We start from the raw sequence: 20,165 nt of genomic DNA on the forward strand, positions 1-20,165 counted from the left end.
ATTCCCATAGCTTTTTTTTTATCAGATAATGACATCTCCAGCACACATCATTGGGCAGACAACAAGGGCTTTGCTGTGATAAATTAAGTACTCAAAAGCCCCACCTTTGTAATTTGAGATAGGACTAGTGCTGTTAAATGTTTCTTGGTTGGAAAGTGTTGTGTATTTAAAGTACATAATTTTCCATGTTGCAGTATTTGTTGTGTGCAGAATAATCTCACACAAACAGTACAAGGAAGTTTTCAGAATTGTTATGGAACTATCTTCCAACTAAATTAATTTTGCATGTGTATTAATTTAAGTGAGCAGGCTTTTTTCAAAAACAAGGAAAATGTTACATTTTTAAATTAACAGACTGCTGCTTTAGGTTAGTTCTTCTGTTGTACTAAACAAAATACTGCAAAGATTGTTTGCTCTGAAAGTTAAGGTAAGCCCTAGATTGACAAAAGGGGACCAATGCCCTTAAAGAAAGTGCAGGGGCTTTGCAGTACTTGATTTCAAGAGAGTTGTTCACTGACAGAATGCAGACAGATACAGATGGACACTACCATAATTTGGATCCAAAGCATTACCTTTCAACAGCTTCCTGCCAGAAGATCATGTATTTATGGTATGAGAGTGTCTGTCTCCACTCTGTTTACTCTGAAACTATTTTTGGGACATGTCCCATTTATGTCAAGAGTTCCTCTTCCTTGTCAGTTCCTTCCTTTCCAGTATTCACTTAGTATAAGTGATTCAATAATTAGCCCAGTTAGGTCTAAGGGAAGTTAGCAGGGACAGAGAAGAGTTTTGTCTTCCTCATATCCACTGACACTGGTGCAGAATGGAATGCCAGCCAGTGGTAAGCATTAGAAGTGGATTTTGAGTAATACCTAAGTACCACCATTTACCTTTCTTTTTCTTTCCTGTAGTGTTTTATTGTTCTTGAAGTGAAATTGTTATTGATTAAACCCCACAGAAGCACATAATATCTTTCACCATCATCTGATTGGTTATTTGCAGGATCTCTTTTCATTCACATGAGATAAATATCACATATTCACATGAGATAAAGGCCACATATCCACATCCTAAATCCAGTACATAACCTTCAGGTTCCCTGTGGCTGCAGACTACCTAGAACAAGACTTTGACATAGACCTCAGGTGCATGGATACCACACACCCTGTAAGGGCTTTGCAATACACAAGGAAGATGTAGTTGGAGTGAGCAATTTCTGCACTTTTTTTCAGAAGTCAGGCTGATGTTATGGAAATTGTCTCCCTACCTCAGATCCTCTGTCCAGTTGAAGGGAGATTGGATCAGTGCAGATCATTCCCCTATAGTTTCCTCCAGTGCACAGAGTAATGGCCATATACTTTGATTTTATCAAAGAGTTAGTTTTTGTTTGTTTGTTTGTTTTTCTCTGCAGGCCTTGGTGACATGGCAGTATCCAATACAGTAGGGAGCAATGTCTTTGACATTCTGGTGGGACTTGGTGTTCCATGGGGTTTGCAGACCATGGCAATTGATTATGGATCAACTGTAAGTATACTTGGCAAATCCTTAATTTGCACTTTCATTCTGTTTTTTAAAAATCCTAAAAAGAAGCATGCAAATAGAGTAAATTTAGAACCAACCTGTTGACCATTTTATTAGTTGCTAAATAAGTGTTATTTCTTTGCCAAGGAACCTACTTAAGAAAGCAATTCTTCCACAAGCTGCATTTAATTTCCAGTTTGTCAGCTGGAGTAGATTACACTGTGTAGCAGAAAACTATTGCCATGGATGGTTCATGACTCTTTTTCTTGCTACACAACTTCCATTAAGCCTGTCTCCATGTACCTTAGCATTTTTGCCACTAAGATCAGAATAACAGCCTATCTCTCTCTTCTGAGGATTTTTAACATAAAATCCGTTATAAATACTCCTTTTTAATGGAGATGGGATTTGGTTTCATTCCTTAATCTTCCTGTTCTTCATTAGGATGCATCTGTTACGGATTTGCATAGTTTAAAATATGTGAGGCACTGTTCAAAGCAGAAGGTGGACTTTAAATCAGTAAATTGATTTTTGATCTCCAAAGCACAATTATATGGCCAGCATTTTAAAAGTCTTCTCTGATTTCCACAGGTTAAAATAAACAGCAAAGGACTGGTTTATTCAGTTGCACTTTTGCTAGGATCAGTGGCTCTTACTGTAAGTATTAAGGCATCTACCATGCATTTCAGTTTGAAAGTACTTGTTAGGTATTTACATGTTACAGAAGGATAAAATAGAAATGCTTAGCATTGATTCTTGTAAAGTATCATTCTTCATATAATACCATGAGTTTAAGAGCTACCACTGCCCTCAATGAGGACTGAAATTTGGCATGTGGTAGAAGAGATGCTGGATATGTATAGGTCCCATGGATTTCAGTGGCAGTGTTGAAATTGTTAGTACTACAACAGTACTTCTGTGGTCCTGTCCATGGCCTGTCCATGTACCCCTGGCCTGTCTCTGTTTTGAGACAAGACCTGATATACTTCATCATCCTTTGCCCTTGTCTCTGATTTCCAAAACCAGCCAAAATCAAGTGCTGTAGCCTAAACCCTTAATGAAGACAGTGAGGATTGTGAACCCCAGGACTCAGAACAGGCATGCTAAATGTCACTCAGCATAAGACACGTGACTTCTTAAGGTGAAACAATAATTCTGTTTGAAAAAATCAATTTTGCTGGTACTTAAGGTCTGATCCTGCTTGACTCCCAGGGAACATTCTATAGGAAGAATCAAATCAAGAATAAGGAATCCAAAAGGTATAAAAACACCCAGCTATACTAATTTCTTTCACTGATTGCCTGTGGAGGCTTTGTAGAGGACAAGGTCACCACTGGAGGTTTCACACTGTTGCATGACTAAGTCTTACAAAGCTTCACATCATCTGTGCATGACTTCAGTGACAGAATGACCAGGGCTGTTCACTCTGCTACCAACTTCCTAATGTATCTGATCTATAAGGTGTGAGAAGGTGTTCTTTCCATTTCTTATCCCCAGCCTGCCATGCTGCACAGTGCCTGTGAAACAGCACAGGTGTTCTGTAGACATTTGTGTCTGGTGTTGCTGCATGCATGTTGTTAATCAGCACTTTGGGAAGAAATGGGAGGATTTTGCCTTCATGCTTTTCTGAAGAGAGTCTTTTCATAGCAGAAGCCAAATCACTTGAATTTGAGGCAGCTATTACTGTCTCATTTGTTCTGCTAAGTACCCTGATTTGCACAGGCCCTCCCACAGCAAACTCAGTGGAAAGTTTTGAGCAAAATTAATAATAATTCAGAGGCACTGAACACCATGGAAAATAGATGCCCTCATGAGGACTTTGTTGCTTTGCTGCCTGTAACTTATAACCCCGTAGTTCTAGAGCTCAGCAAATAAGCAAGCAGAGCAAGTCTTTTGAAGCTGTTGAAAGTATGGGCATTGGGTGCTGGTGTACTACTGGGACATAAAGGATTTGCAGGGGAACACTTGAGGGAGAGGCATAAATTAATTCAGTTTAGTTCATTGGATATTGTTTAAAAGTCATAGGACAACTGAGGGTCAGAACAGAATATATTTTTGTCTTCCTGCAAGACCTCTAATTCAAAAGACTCATTTTTAGCTTATAATGGTTGTTTCCAAAAGTGTCTTTCAGAACTTAATTAACTGACACTCTGTTTGCTTGCAGGTGTTTGGAATCCATGTGAATAAGTGGAAACTTGACAGGAAGTTAGGCATCTACGTGTTGCTCCTTTATGCTATTTTCCTGTGTTTATCTATAATGATAGAGTTCAATGTCTTCACCTTTGTCAACTTCCCTATGTGCCGAGAAGAGCTTTAAACCACAACAAGGAGAGAGACTGAAATTCTTCTGATTACACAGGCTGTAAATGACAGGAGGCATTTCACATTTCTACCTTCTTTCCATCAGTAATTTGAGTGTCTTTCCTGCTTTATCAGCTAACAAGCACTTTTACCTATATGGAAGGAAAGCATACCTTTCTCTTTCTATGCTAGCTGAAGGCAACCAAAGCATTTTCCTCATCTTTGGACATTGCTGCTTGGTCATAAAGCTACATGGATCTTACACAGCACTCTAAAAGGACCCACTTATGGGCATTCTGTTGTGGTTTTCATTCTCCTTTTGCAGACAATCAACCACCACCATCAAGGTTAGCAAGAGGATGGGAGAAAAATCTTTATAGTTCTTTTGGTTTTGACATTTTCTTTCATGGAAGGATAAGAGGCAAGTTCAGAACCTTTTTTTGGCTGTCAGAATATTTAAACTACAGGACAAGAAAGTCCAAGGCACATATCATGGCATGTACTGTTGAGGATCATTTCCCCCTTCAAGTGCTCTGCTTTTGGAGAAACTGCACTGACAGTTTTTGATGGCAGTGTTGGATATTTATCACTCTGTACAGTGAACAATGTGGCAGAGAAAGAAGAGGAAATGGTTGTATGTTGTATCACTTGTGATGATGCACACTAGAAGTCAGAGTAACTGCATACTGAAGAAGAGAATTTACACGCAGAAATTCATACTTGAAAAATATGTTTTATTGTTAATGAGGAATGCTGTATACATAGATATAAACTGATATTTGTGGAATATTACACCACAAGAAAAACTTTGCATTGGCCATTGTAAGCCCATTGTGTAAATTTAGAAGAAACTAAAGAAATAAAATATAATTGGGTGCTCAGTAACTATCAGTTACTGTTACCAGCTGGCAGTAGTAGCTGAACATAATCCAGACTTTCTGACAACAAAACCCACCCTGATTATGATTTGATTTGATTCAGTTTGATTGGTGGGAGGAAGAAGCTTATTTCATCAGTCAAGATGCTGGTGTATTCTTCACCATTTTTTTTATTCCCAGAAGATGAATGTCTGACACGGAGCAGTGCAGATAAAAGTCACTCTGACAAAAGCCAATCTGTCAAGAGAGTGTGGTCCTTGATTTGATTGCATGCAAGTTTTGAAGCATAGTATACTTCTTTTTAACCCCAAGTAGAAGCCAAGTTTTGATATCCTTTCCACCAGCATAAATCCGAATCAAGGAATTACTCTGGATATAATTGACAGCAAGATCCAGCCCAGAGTATTAAAACAGCAGGTAACATTCCACATTTTAGCAGTGATATAATTGTAAATCACTGAGACAGCATATTTTGAATTGCTAGTAAACTTTAAAAATATTATGAAGCTCTATGTGAATGATCACATAAAGTTTCTAAAGAAGCACAGTTACCTTTATACATAGATTTTTAAAATTTTTTAATGTTTATAAACCAAACCAAACCTATCAACTAACAGTTGATGTGTTTTTAAATGTATTAATATTTTCCATTAAGACTATATATTAAAAAATTGTGTCAATGAGAATATACTATAAAAACTCAGAGATGAGCACTTACTCAGAAAGTTCCTTCTTTTTGACATATATGACAATTATGTTTTGCCAGCTGACTTGCAGAATACTGTTTACACCAGGCAGTGAGTTTACAACTAAAACTATTTAAAAATTATTTTAGGGTAAATTAAAGAGTGTATGCTGCTGCTGGTGTGATTTTTGAGAATTGGGTCCATTCAATGTGATTCTAAAGAGAAAAAGAGTAACACATTTGTTATTTGCTTTACATTTTGTTACAAATGTCAGTATTAGTATCCATTTAGGGTTTCTTACCTTAATTAAAAAATTACATCATTAAACTAAGAACTAAAGATGGACGCAAATACAGCATTACTAAAATGCTTTATTGAATAGGCAAGAATGGCAGTAAACACATTTTATCTCAAGTATGCCAATGACCCCATTTCCAGGCATTCACATCGGTTTTGCTGCAGTATAAAGCTGAGGAGATGGAATTCATGTTCATCTTTGAGTCTCTGTTGCAGAAAGGCTGTGCAAATGCAGCATACTGCTGCAACACTGTAGGAATATCCCTTTCTAGTCTTACTCTCTCCCCTGCTCTCTTTCAGGAGGACAGTTTACTGCTGAAAATCTAATGGTGACTTAGATATGATACTGAAAGGAGCAGAGAGAGAGGCTGAATAAATGGGGTTTTTCCTATATTCTGTTTTTGTGGTCTTGGAGAACTGTCTCCAAGAAAACATTTGCCCTCCTATGCACAGTTCAGGCAGTTCAGTTGTCTTTATATAATAGAAGAGTAGTTCCAAAGTCTGGTATTGAGTGCACAGTGATCAGCTGAGTTGACAGGGATGAGGGCATCAAAGTTCATAGTGCCAGATATAGAAAATTGTACTGTACCTTCATATTTCTGAGCCAGGCAACTTTGAAGAGTATGGGCACCATTTTTTCTGTAGCACCTGACTCTCAGCACATATATGCATAAATTTTGCTTGCTAATTCCATAAGTCCTTCACACATAATTTAAAATTACTCTGGCTAATCTGAATATCACCTGCTCCCAAAGACCAGTGTTGTGTTTTATTTAGCAAGAAACAGTCTCAGAATCCAGAACAACCCTTACAGTGTGTGGCTGGTTCCTGTCATCTACAGCTCTGCCTGAAACATAAACTCACTTCAGACAATTTATATTGAATTCTAATGCTGCATTTCCTGGGGTGTTCTCATCTGCATCTAGTGAGACAAATATCATGTTGTGCTTATCATTATAAATGACATTAGTAGGATTCTCCTTTGACACCACCACATGACCTAGGCTGTATTGTTTGCCAAAGAATTATGAGATGCTGTGTTAGGGCTTTGATGACACATATTCATATGAAGTACTTTAAGAAGCCCCTAAGTAGTCCTTGCCCATATGCTAAAATAAATAGTAATGCACTAAGCCATGCAGGTAAATTGAATGATCCAAGAAAGATCTGATTGACAAATTGTTGTGTTGCAGATAAACCCACATCAGAATGTATCAGTAATTCAGGAGGCTCTTGCCGAGTAATAACAGACTAGTGCCTTTCACATGTATACAGAAAAAAAAGAAAAGCATTAGCTTGTGGGATCAGGAAACCATTAAAATTTTTGCCATTTTCTAGTCAAGGAAAGAAGTGATCTGAGCTTGGCTCTCCACTCTTAGCACAGTTCTATACTGCAGCTGTTGAGATTGTATCTATAAAATTTTGTAGCCATTTTGTTTCATTAAGCATTGCAAAAGTTAGCTGCCTGAGTTTGGAATGTATGTCACAATGTTCTGTAAGTTAATGCTCAGCTCAGGAGTGAAAAGAAAACTGGTGGATGTGAGAGAGAAAACTGTTAGTGTGATCTGAAATTTGCCAGCATACTAACACTGAAAAGCAACACTACTCAGAAAAAGATATCCCATATCCAGCAAAGCTTAACTTCAATAGGTTTTATTCCATTTTAAAGCTAAGCATCTATCCAAGTGCCTTGCTGGATTGTGTCCTAAGATGACAGTGGAGCATGATTTCTGGGCATTTTATTGTACTTAGTTCTTCCCATGTTCTCTTGATTTTGTAGTCTAAAGATTTTATTTCTTAAATTAAAAGGTTTGACCAGAATCTATGGACTTCTGCTCTGCTGGTATCACTTTGGATTTCCACTCTTGTAAATAAAAGAACTCGTTCCTTGTCTCAGACTTCTCAACTGTGCATCTGCCCTCGTGTATGGGCAGCATCAAAACTGAGTTACAGCTCTGAGCTATGGCCAAGGAGGGCTTTTAGCAGCTCCTTTGGGCTGCATTGCCCTGGAGTAGCACAGTCCCACACAGACCCATGGAGTGTAATCCTGTCTGTAGCAAGGAACTGGGAGTGTTTCCATTGAGTTCAGCAGTGTTTGATTCCATTTATTTACCAAAACAATTGTACTGCATTGTAAAGTATTGCTTGAGTAAAGATTTCAAGCTCAGGATCTGCATGTCTGTATCTAAGATATGGTTATCTTAATGTCTCTTTGATGGTCTAAGGGCTTCTCTCTGGGCAGCAGAAGAACACCTGAAGTCTTCCCAACAGGTACAGCATAGTCAACCATCTTTCTCCTGGTTCAGTCATTGGCGTGCCAATTTTATTTTGTTTTTATATGCTTGCTGCAGCTGTAACAGAATCAAGTTCTGGTTTTAGATTACATTTGTAAACTTTCTGTCAATATGTAAGCAAATGGCGAAGGTCTTTACTAATTAATACTTAGCAATTATAGAGAAGATTCTATTGTCTTTCTTGTCCCTTGTGACTCTGCTTCAATTACACTTGTTTCTATTACGTGTTTGCTCTAGGTGACAAATGCCTCATGAGTTTTGTTGTCTTCCTTTCTTGGATTTCTTGCAATTGTAATGCCATTTACTTTTGTCCCACTGTTAGTTGGTTTTGGTAGAGTTCTTTAAGCTATGGAAATACTGTCTGATCATTCATGCCAAGTAAACATCAGACAGTATGTAATATGAAACAGACACTAAAATAACTCTGACAGCCAGGTGAAACCAAAGACTCTTCCTAATTGAAGTACATCACCTTGGAGCATAATGTTCTGTCATAGCAAGCCTCAGAGCTCTCTGTTATTTGTGTTTAAACACTCAGAAGAAAATCTCTACAGCTCATGCATTTTCTGCACAATTTTCTTTCTATTTCCATGAGTCTGAACACCACATTTTTCATTTTGTTGGATGGTGAGATTTATGTGATGGTTGCACAGGTAAATGACAGTGTTTAGTTACAGTGATGTAACTAAAACATATGTACCAAACCCATTATTATTCCCTTTGGAACCATTTGGAAAAGCCTGTATGCAAGTGATCAATGTCCTGTTGAAGAAGAGAATGTCACTTAACTGATGTGTGCATTCCAGTTTCTGACCTATCATGTACGTGTTTAAGAGCCTCCTTTTGAATAACTTGAGCATATACATTTCTCACATTTTCCCCTGTGTGAAGTCCTGATGTTTTTTCCCCAGAGCAGTCTGTGACATCCTGTATGTCTCTCCTGACATGTGAGATGTGTGGAGCTGCTTCTCCACAGGCCAGGGCATGTAGTGATTGTGGCAATTTGTTCATCACATGGTTCTGCTTGCTGCCATACAGTACACTGTCTGAAAGAAATGAATAATTATGGGAAATCAATGCCATTTGGATATTCTCTTAGAAGAATTGCCAGTTGAAATTTAATCCTGGTTTTCTTTTTCACTTGCACAAAGGATGTAGGTGATCATGGCTGTCCTGTCACTGAGATGGTCTTGATAAACTTGAATGACAAATAAAAAGATTGGTTTATAGCACTAGCCATGGTAACAAAGGTATCAGAATATGTGAAAACCAGACAGGTATAATCTCTAGAAAGATTAATAACAACTGAGATGCATCCATTCAGAGGGTCTTTGTAGAAAGATTATGGCCTTTATTCATATACCAGTTATGTGTGCAAAGAAAACTTGTAAATCTGCTTCCCCAGCAGCACCTGTGTTTCAAATGGCTGTTACTGCAGCAAAGTTGTGAGCAAATTCTTCCCTTCATGTCCTTGGGAGTGGTGCCAGTGTTCATTAATGTCCTGGTAGTTGGCACAAATTAAAATCAGTGGAACTGAGCATAGAATTTGGCTCACAGTATCTCCTCCATTGCAAGAAATACTTTGAAATCATTCATGATCACTAAAATAACTTCTGAACCTTTGAAAAAAAACGTGTTTCATACTTGCAGGCATTTGCAGTGCACCCTTCAGAGGTGCAATACCTCTTTAAATATTGTGAAAACCTTCTAGAACTGCTTACTTTGAAAACAGAAAGGGATGGGTTTGTAAACTGTAAATAACAGAAATCTCTCATGTTACTTATTTTTTCAATGACTGTGACCTTATGCACTGTGAATGCTCTGTGATATGGGGTCCATTGTACAGATAAATATGTCATGAAATCCAAATGGATTTAATGTGATAATTTGTTACAAAATGTTGGCATGATATTTGATTATTTTTGTTGTGAGAATTTTAAAAAATAGTTAACTCAGCATTTATAAAGATCATAGCAGTCAGTATTATAATGCACTATATAAAAATATGTACACTATCAATAAATTATATAAACAAGAATGTTTGCTTTTTTTTTTTTTTTTCCTCAGCTGATTAGTATATGTGAAATATTCTTTTATATATATTGTTGAAAATCTAAAATTTTGGGACCCAAATAGGATATGTGCCTGCATGTTTTTGGTGAAATCTGGACCCTGCTGAAGTGAGTGACAGAAGGTCCACATTCTGTGTGTTCTAGGGAGTATTGCCTGCATCAAGCCATTATTTGGAGTGAGTTAAGTGTATCAGTTTGATTTGCAGCAATTCTGAAACACACACTTTGCTCTTTTGGGACTAGAAAACTGAGAACTCAGTTTTGCTGAGAGCACAGTTTGCTGTACTGAGGCTCTGATCCAGAAGCAATTCTGGCAACCTCAGAAAAACCTCTGCTCAAGAGCATTTTGGCTGCCTCATCCTGTGGTATTTTGGTGTCCAGCAGGTTCACTCTGACTGCTGCATTTCCTTTCCCAGTTCCCTGGGCTCTGGAGACTGCCCATTCCCAGCATCCCTGCAGTCCACCTGAGGCTGTGTGGAGACTCCTGGTATATTGTCTGTAGTCTGTGGTGCAGCCTGTGCTGGGCTTAGGAAGAGCTTTAAATGTAGTTCTTGGTAAAAGAGGAGCTAAGAGTTTATTTACTTTGTCTCATGGTATATTAACAGTTTCATTAGACAAAGTCTTCTCATGAATACTCCTAACCAGTTTACCACCAGAAGATGCAAGTTAAAGCTTGATCTTCTTTTTCTTAATCACTGTGCATGAGATTGGAATCCCTACTGCTTAATAAACCTGGCATTAGCCACTGTGGACTTTTGTATATCTACAGAAAAATCTGATGGAAGTGGAGAAAAAGCTTATTCTTCATTCTCTGACTCTTGCAAATTCATTCTTTTGTGTATGCTAGGCTAAATTTTTTTCTAAGCTTGGGAAAGAAGATTCCTTCTTATACACAGAATTAACTTTTGAAAATCAGAATCTGAATGTGAAAAGTGCCTCTTCATTTAATCCCATCCTTGGTATGGTGACCTGTCATGATCTGTTATGTAACAGGCTCTATAAAAGGCACATAATCTATGGATTAGTGACACAATAGGCATGACAGTTCCTGAGGGCTCCTATCACAGGCAATATTATTGATGCAGCCACTCCCTAGTGAATGGAAAGCAGAACTGTCATGTAATCTGGGCATATTCTGAAAGCCCTTTATTGTAGCTCAAGTGCTCATTGTACTTAATGGCTTCCCCCAAAAGCCATTTTTAAACATTTCCAACCCAGCTGCATAAAACTACAAAAAAAAAAGGGCTGCAGGATGCTGTGGCTTAAGATGGAAAGGGTGAATCAGTCCTAGAAGAGACACTAATTCCTCCCATTTGGCTTGGATTTGGATTTATAACAGAGGAATGTCAATTTGAAGTAACTGGATATTATTTTGTCATTTAACTTTTGTCTAATTGTTTCCTTCCAAAGGCTGATTCTACAGCACATTGTCACATACTAAACCTGTCAAATCTCTGGTTCAAAAAAACATCTAGTAAAGGCTGGACAAAATTTGTCTTCTTTTTCATATAATAAATATTTTACATAAATACTGAGTATTTTGCAGAAAATGTGGGACCTTTAAAATTAAATTTGGTCAATATCTTTGACAAAACAAATTTTAAAACTTCAAATTTCTGAAACTGCATTCTTTATGTTGGAAATAATATTTCACTCAAATCACATGAAACTGAGATAGCACCAAAATACTGGACTTTTTTTTTCTGTATTTTTGTCATTTTTTCCTGGACCTTTTTAATAGTTCTAGTGATTTTTATTTTTTTTTATTATTCTTCCCTAAAAATATAAATGGAATTGTCTAATTCTGTTGTGGTTTGCATTTGCAAAATCTTAGGTCTTTGCCTAGGATGGTTGTCTGAACAGTTTTCTCTGCGTGAGCAGGTCAATGCAGGCAGCACAACTTTGCAGTTTTTTATCTCAGCAAACCTTTATTTCCAGCACAGCAAGGGCAAAAGCTGAGTGGGCCTGGTCCCTGCTGAATTGCAGGGGAGGGAAGTGGAAACTGGGGTAGAGTTAAATTTGTGTGGTGCATGTGGGAGATTGTTCTCATGCCAACACCTGAGGTGCATTTCAAAGGTGCCCAGCTGGTGAATAAATCTAGAAGATATTTTTTTCTTGGACCTCTGAACCCAGAACCCACAGAAAAATTCAGACCTGAGATCTGACAAGTCTGCAGTAAGGGATGAGTGAATCTCAGCCAACCAGTTTGTCTAAGAGGAATAGATTTTTCATTGGATGAGTTCGTCATTGTCTGAAAATTACTCCAGGAGTTGGAGCAATGAGATCTTTAATATAGTAGAAAAGAGTAGAAATAGAGTAGAAAAGACAAGATACAGTAGCTGAAAATGTAAATCTAGATAAGGCAAAAAATCAGGTGTGAATTTAAATAATACCAGGAATTATGCACTAACGTACCTTACTTAGAAGGATGGTGAATTTTCCATCATGCAGTCTTTCAGTAAGGCTCTTTCTAAGATAATAGAGATTTTAAGATAAATCCTTGTAAAAGCTAGAAGATAAATTTCCTAATGTGAACTGAAGTTAGAGTCTTTATTAAAAAAGAAAAAAAAAGGGGAAAATTTTGTCTTGTGTTACGTTGAGGGTGTGACTTGGTGATGGTAAAAGTGTCCCTAACTCAGTTCCAGCAGAAGTTTCTCTCTTGCCAATACACTGACAGCTCCCTGGCATTTGCTATTCTGCTATGGACTGTGTGGCACTGTCTATTTTCAGAAGGCTGAGGAATTCCTTCTAAAGATAAAAGCAGCAAAAAGTTACTTTTGTTTCGCACTCCATTCCATACAATTGCTCCTCTCCACCTCTCCTTTCTACTTCTTTCCTTATTGTTTCCATTATGTATTGTGCTACCACCAGGTATTTCTGGAGCAGCTGGAGTGCCAGCAGCAGGGTCTGGCAGCACATCTGTCACAGCTGTGAGCTCAGCCAAGGCTCCTGCACAGCAATCCCCCGAGCGCTGCCGTGTGCCAGCACCCCAGCACCTCTCACTGGCTTTTGCTTCAGCTGGGGCTGCTTTTGCAAAGCTGTCCTCTGCCAGGGTTAGACGTTTCGTTTCCTCAGGTCCTGTGTAAATACAGAGGTTTCCAAGCTCCATCTGGTTCCAGTTACTCAAGCAGTAGAAATACACATGCTTCAGGAATTTGCAGACGGAGACTTACTGCCTTGCTGCCTTACAAAATCCTTTACAAAGTTCACCGTGCTCCGCTGCCTCCTGACATACCTGTAGTCTGAAAAATTATTTCCTCTGAAACTTACTCAGGTTAGAGAAACAAATTAGTTGAGAGTCTCAGGCCCTTCTTTCTAATAAGGTTAACCTGCCTGCACTACTAAATATGGCTTTATAACACACACACACTCTCACACACACACACACCCTTGACCACCAAAGACTGCCTCTTCCTGAAATCCCCCGTTCATATAAATACAGGAAGTAGAAATAAGAGAGGCTAAAATCGGATCTTCTTGGTAGTTTGCTTTCATTTCAGTGCTTGTTTAGTCCTCTGCCCTCTGATACTGAGCCTGAAGCTGGTTTTAAAAACATCTTCCCCCTCACGCCCTTGAAATACCATTCTCAATACAAAACCTGAGGATGTGGAAGTTCTGCTCAGCAATGGGAAGGAATTGCTTTTCTGACCGAGGAACTCTCAAGCCACTGTGATACAGAAAGTGACTTAAAGTTTGCTGTAATGATGAAAACATCAGCAGGAGAGAAGGGAGCCAGGGATGACTCAGGGTAAGTCCTGAATCTTTCGTGACTCTTCATTTTTAATAACTCTTGCTTTCCTTTTCCTTCTTAACAAAGAGTTCTCGGCTGCATTTGTGAGCTGACTGCTGAGTTACTGCTCACACAGTCACAATGGTGAAGCATGACTGTGTTGCAATTTACAGCATTTCCTTTAACTGGCCAGCTAAAAACAAACTGCAATACCTTTATTTAGCTTGAACCATGGCTATTTAAGGAAGAAGGACAAATCCCAAGCTGCAGTTTGGAGCAAAGGACAGAAAAAGGGACTTTTTTTGGTTTTGGAAATGTGACAAAGCTTTTCTGGGAGGCTTGCTTTGTTTCTGCTCAAATGCAGAAGTAGATAAGGGCTCATCCCTATGAGCTGATGGTCATTTCAATGCCTGCACACTAAGGTGTACACAAGCCCTGTCCCCAGGCTCCCAGGAGACTACAAGCGTACTTTCTGTCAGGAAAAGGCTTCCCTTGCTTCTGGCCAAAACACTGCACCTTGCAGGACCAAATCCTGGGAAAACGGTGGGAAAGAAAATGGGTTTTGATGCAGAGGACAGTCAGCAAACTACTGGGATTCCAGGATAAGGCTGGAGTCCTCCCAAGACCTGGTTGTATCATAAAGCCCATGCTGAAGCTGGGCTTTTCTGTTTGCTGTTGTAAACAAGCAGGGGGAAATTACATAGCTGCTGAAACTGTCAGTCATACCCCCCTTCTCCCTGGAAAACCATAATAATACCAGATACTGAGACTTTTTCTTATCTGTGTAGCACACTTAGCCTGTCTTCCATAAAAGCTCCCAGATATTTCTGTGATGTATCCAGTAGAAGCAGCTGTGTGGATGGGTGGATAGATATGGGATACTTGCATGGGTGCTGCCCTACTTGGAGTACATTCAGTCAAAAAGGAGGGGAAATTGCTGCTGACATTACTGTGTGATGGTTTTACCATAGCACTGTTCCCAAGTACACACATGGAGGGGATGGAGGCAGAACCCTCATTGCCATTGTCACTGCTTTTGCCTTGTTCAGCTGTTTGCATTATGAGGAACAATGCCACTCCTGTTTCGAGGTAAAATTCCTCAGTTCCATGTAATGTCAAACACTGAGGGACAAAGATCACTCAGCTGCCAGGAAAAAATGAAAGCATCCAGTCCCTGTAGACTGGCAAGAGGAACTTACTATATGGCAAACCAAAGAGCTTGCACTTTGCAGATAATCCCTGCATTTGTGACAGTTAAGATGTTAAGTATGATAAACTGGAAAATATATTCATTTATCTCTTTCTGAGAGGTCTGAAAGGAGCCACATGCTTGCAAAGGTTTGTTTTCTGTCTTGAGTTGCAGGAGAAAGTAAACAAGCCATACACCCTAAATTAGGACTGTAAATCAAGTGGTTGGAGTGATATTGAAGCATCAATAGGCATGCTGCATGCACTCTTCATAAGTTTTTGAGCATCTGAACAATTTAACAGAATGACCTTTTATTTAGTTAACTGATTGTCTTTATTTCCAATCTTTCTCCCACCATAAAAAGGAACTTGGGTATTTTAAAATCTCATTTAACTCTTTCTGTTTACTTGCTATAATATTGCTGAAGATCCTCAAAATTACATTTTAGCACGCATATGTTGTGGCTTCCAACACATTACAGAATTAGAAACATTTCTAAATGGTGTTTAGCTGATTTCCTGTTATGGTTACACTGAATTAGGTGCAAATTACACAGAGTATTTGGAGTTCATAGCTTTCTAAAGAAATGGTAACATAAGGCAAGGTGTTGATGGAGAGCCTAGACCTGATTTTAAAATTCTGTCCACAAAAATTGCATGAGAAATTGCTGAGATTTCCCCTCTGTTCAGCATTGTTTTAACATGAGTTAAAAGGGAAAGCTACTCACATACACAGAAACTATGGCAGTGCAAATTATGGAAGTACCCCAGCAACTTGGAAATATCCATGCATTAATTCCTAGTAAGGACTAGGGTCTATTCTGCATGTAGTAACTCCATAAACAAGTTTTGCTGATTTATATCTGCCAAATGGTCAGAAAGACACTGAGCAGAAATCTGTCTCCAGAATTAGTAGCTACTCAGAGAGGAATGAGGGCGAAGTGCAGCTAGGGACTGGATAGAAATCAATCTAATCAAATTCTTCCAAAATGCTGTAGGTGAGAAACAGGAAAATTTAACCATTAATTCTCACCTAGAGTCAGGCTAACTCCTAGGAACATTAATAAGTGGTGAGATCACAAAACATCTGGAGAAATGTGAGCTCCTTGACCATGGCAATCATGGATCATGTAAAGATATATGCCTTCACTCCAACATCTGGCAAATATATGGAGGATATGATGAGAAGAGCAGGCAGGAGCTGAGACAGAGATGTTATGTGCAAGTGTTGAATCCATCTTTAAGAAAATGTCTGTTTCAGGTAGCTAGGATGGGTTCCAGTGGTTCTCATTTCTGGGACACCAGATTACCTAATGAAGTAATGATTGTGCATCTTTTTGTGACATGTCTCTTTTGGCACAAAATCCACATCACAGCTGACAGATTTCATGTGGTTAATGTAGAATAAAGAGGTCACTGGAGGAATCTGTAAACTGAACATTCTCATAGGCTCACAAATTTTAGCTTCAGAAGGGAATGTTTTGGTTGTCTAGTCTGATCTCCTGTGTAGAGCAGACCAGAGAACCTATGAAGCATGCTATGAAAACCATGGCTTCTGCTGGAATGGGAGTTTTCACAGAATCACAGATTATTTTGTGATCCCACAAGGATCACTGAGTCCAAGTCTGGAGTGAATAGCCCATACAGGGATCAAACCATGACCTTGGTGTTATTAGTTAGCCACAAGAGGTTTGTTATCAAGGGATTCTTTACCCAGGCTACACATATCTCTCTGCAGTTCAATAAATAAATCTTATACCAACTGTTACCAGGTTCAGGTTTGAACTGAGAAAAAAATTCTTTAAAATTTATCAAGAGCCTTTCTTTGTAAAGTGCTAAATCTCAGATTATTTGAATCAGTGGAAAAAGTCCTGCTGGCCTTGGGAAGTCTTGGACCCAATGCAAAGTACTCCTCAAAGAAAAGGAGTACTCCCACCAGAACCTGAGAAATATGGTGTTTAAGGGGGGAAGGAACAGTTCAGGCAGCTGGAAACAAATCAGTGTTATTAAATCCCTGCTGTCTGTCAAGCTCTGATAAGGGATACACTTTCCAGCTGAGGGGGGATGCTGCTTCTCAGGAGGGAAATCTCTGTGCTCAAGACGCATTGCACCAAGACTGGGATATCACTGTAAAATACAAAAAAGGAGGTGCTCTCCAAAGATACCTGAATTTGGTAGGGAGGAGACAAAAATCTCCTGAAATTCATTTAAGTGAAAAGCATGTTTACAACCACACTGACTTGTTACATGATTTTTCCAGCACTTCTAGTACGTGAGTCCTTGCCAAACTTAGTGGATGTTTGGAACACATTGTACAGTGGCACTGGTGGTAGCAGGGAAGTGACCTGTCCCTTTGGTTCCTAGAGGACAGACCACACTGGGAATATTGCCCCTGAGCAGGAACCTCTCATCACTGAAGTCTTAGAGCAGGGGACACAAATGTAAGCAATATTCTGATCATCTACTTTCTGCTACAGGTTCAGCTAAATATAGTTTTTCACTTCCTGTCCTAAATGGCTACATGCTGGTTTGTATTGTTGGCTTTACAACCTAGAGGCAACACAGGCTGAAAAAGGTACATGTGAGTTGCACACATCTCCCTTGCTCTGTGTGCACAGGTATTCACATAAACCTGTGTCCTGGGCACCACCTGGGAGAGTTGCTTGGCACAAATTTGGGCTGTCTCCAACCCTTATCAAACCATGTGTATGTAGGCCAGGTACTTTAGAGATTATCTATTTTTAGCATATTTCCAAATGATAGTAGGTGTATATTTCCACTCATTCATCAGTAAATATAGATGGTTTCTCTGAGATCAACAATATAGGATTGTGAGATTCAGAAGAATATCCAAAATGATCTGGATAATAGACATTGAAGAAAATACCTTAACCAAATCCATTAGGAAGAAAAAAGCTGGGGAATTTCAAATACTTGTCTGGGCAAGCATGGATAAAGAGAACAGAAACCAAAGTGCTTCAGTGAAACTTGGACAAAATACTGTCCATCACAGACCTTCAACCTTTATAATTTTGAAGGGAGAAGGTTTTTTGGCTCTTGGGAATAAAATGAAATAGTTTTTTGGAAGGTAATTATAATACACAGGCAGCTGTTTGGAATGACTGGTCAAATTCTAGTGGAGATGGATCTGTGGGTAGAGTGAAGATATGGTCATGGAAAGCCCTTGGTGCCCCAGAAGTCTCACACTTTTCCAATTGTATCCAAAGCATTCCCGCTGTGTAGGGAAGGGTGTCTGCAAGTTTTTGATTGTTTCAGTTGCCCTTTGTGAGGAATTACAGATTAATGACAATGAATTTAGGTATTTAATATGTCATTATAATCTTTTTAATTAGATTAAGGATTAAAAAGAACCAGGGGAAAGCATGTTTAGCATATGTTTTGTAAAAGACCAAAGAGAGGCTATGATGCCTCTTGCTATAATGTCATCAGGTCTGGGTGGTCCTAAAGTCACAGGAGATGGGATGTGCTGGGATGGACCTGGTCTTGGCAGTCCCAGTGTTCAGAGCAGCAGCTGTATCCCAGAGAATTTTGCTGACCTGGACCCTTTAATTCCTTCTGAGGAATTCGTTACAAAGCTGAGATGTTTGATCATTATAAAAAAATTTAGTTTCAAAGTATTCAAAGAAGACTTACATATTTCTTTAGACCAAAACTGAGAAAACAGGAATGAAAGAAGAATATGTTTCACTGCAGAAGATAATTTAAGAAAGCCTTCAAGAATCAGTGGAAGCAGTTAATGCAAAATGATGCTACAAGGGCAATGAAGTTTCAATTCTTGGATCTCAAAGCCGACATTGGTCTGCAGTGGTCTGCAATTCAATCTATGTTCTACATTTCTTCCTAATCCCAATTTTGAGATTAGTTTTTTCCTGTGGTATGGGGTAAGTGTTTCATGATGAGCAACAAAGCGAAATCTCTAGAGCAAACCCTCGTCTGAGGCCAGGTAGAAGCTAGACAAAATCATGTGTGCCTGTCTGCCTGTATGAGAAAATGTCTTTTTTTTAAAATCTAGGCACAAATACATGAGAAGTTTAGTGAATTCTTCACCAGAATTGGCTGAATGAGAGGAGGCCCAGCCCTGGTAGGCATGGCCTGGGTTCCTGACTGTGTCCTCTGAGCCGTAGAGCTTGTTCAGAGCTATGTCAGGTTACCACAAGTACTGGCCAGAGGACATTGCATGGCACCTGTGGGGTGAAATCACTGGGGGCCACCATGGATTTGGAGAGCAAAGTGCCTGAGGGGCATATGTATGACTGAGTCCTGTCCTGCTTACAGAGCTTCTCCAGGAGGCCCAGCCAGCAGTGGAGTACTCTAAATTCATTCTGAAATACAGCTACACAAAAGTGAGAAGACAGCTGAACAGGCAGGCAGGCATCCATGGAGAACTATCCACCAAAAAAGGTGCACAGGGCCAAAATCTGTCTGTTTCTATGCTTCCCAGCCAGAGAGGGCTGCCTGTGGCACACAAGGGGCAGGAGAGCTGTCCTTGCAGAGGCTGCTCCCATCTGCTTGGAGGGCAGGGCTGTCACACAGGGCTGCTTGTGTGTGTGCTGCATTTTCTTGGCACCCCACTCTCCCTCCACCACTCTGGCAGCCCTGATCCTCTCCTGGGATGCAGGAACACAGGGGTGGGGGAGAGGGAAATGTGTCTGTGCAGGTACCTGGTAACACAGCACTGTGAAGCAGCTGTGGCTGGGGGAGCAGTGCTGTTTAACCTGTGCAAATGAAATAGAGCTACAAGCATCACCCAGTGTGGTAAATATTGTAGCCACAAGCCTTTCCTCTGTCTATTCTGTACCTGTCTGAGCTATCTAAAGTAATTCCACCCACCTCCAGAAATGAGATCCCTCCACATCCTGCTGGAGGGGACCATAAAGTCAGTGCTTCCCTCAAGACAAGTTGCAAGAGTTTTGAAGTGCTTAGCTCCTCTTTGCCTGCACCCAAAATGGTATAAATCTTTTTGCAAGTGAAGATGATTACTTGAGCAGTAAAGGATTAGCAGATGTGAGCATTGCATAGCTGGTTGTGCTAGTCACATTTTCCTAAATAGATACTCTGTTAGATACACACCAGCCAGGGAGTGCTATGGAATGCAGCTCTTTTCAAATAGATTAATACATACATGCCTATGTCTGTGCCTTTCCCAGACTTTCTATAAGCTTTTTGCTAAACAGAGA

The 20,165-nt window shown here is 39.5% G+C and overlaps 1 protein-coding gene across 1 annotated transcript in view; it reads left to right on the forward strand.

The window, feature by feature from the left end:
- Positions 1–20,165, forward strand: part of LOC130254099 (ras and Rab interactor 3-like) — a 155,141-nt gene that overhangs the window by 78,130 nt on the left and 56,846 nt on the right. The window contains exons 15-18 of the mRNA XM_056493323.1: positions 1,412–1,524; positions 2,113–2,178; positions 3,686–3,831; positions 13,663–13,797. Coding sequence (XP_056349298.1) covers positions 1,412–1,524; positions 2,113–2,178; positions 3,686–3,831; positions 13,663–13,797 — 460 coding nt within the window. The remainder of the gene's footprint in view (positions 1–1,411; positions 1,525–2,112; positions 2,179–3,685; positions 3,832–13,662; positions 13,798–20,165) is intronic.

The sequence above is a fragment of the Oenanthe melanoleuca genome, chromosome 5 (genome assembly GCF_029582105.1).
Source record: "Oenanthe melanoleuca isolate GR-GAL-2019-014 chromosome 5, OMel1.0, whole genome shotgun sequence".
NCBI lineage: Eukaryota > Metazoa > Chordata > Aves > Passeriformes > Muscicapidae > Oenanthe > Oenanthe melanoleuca.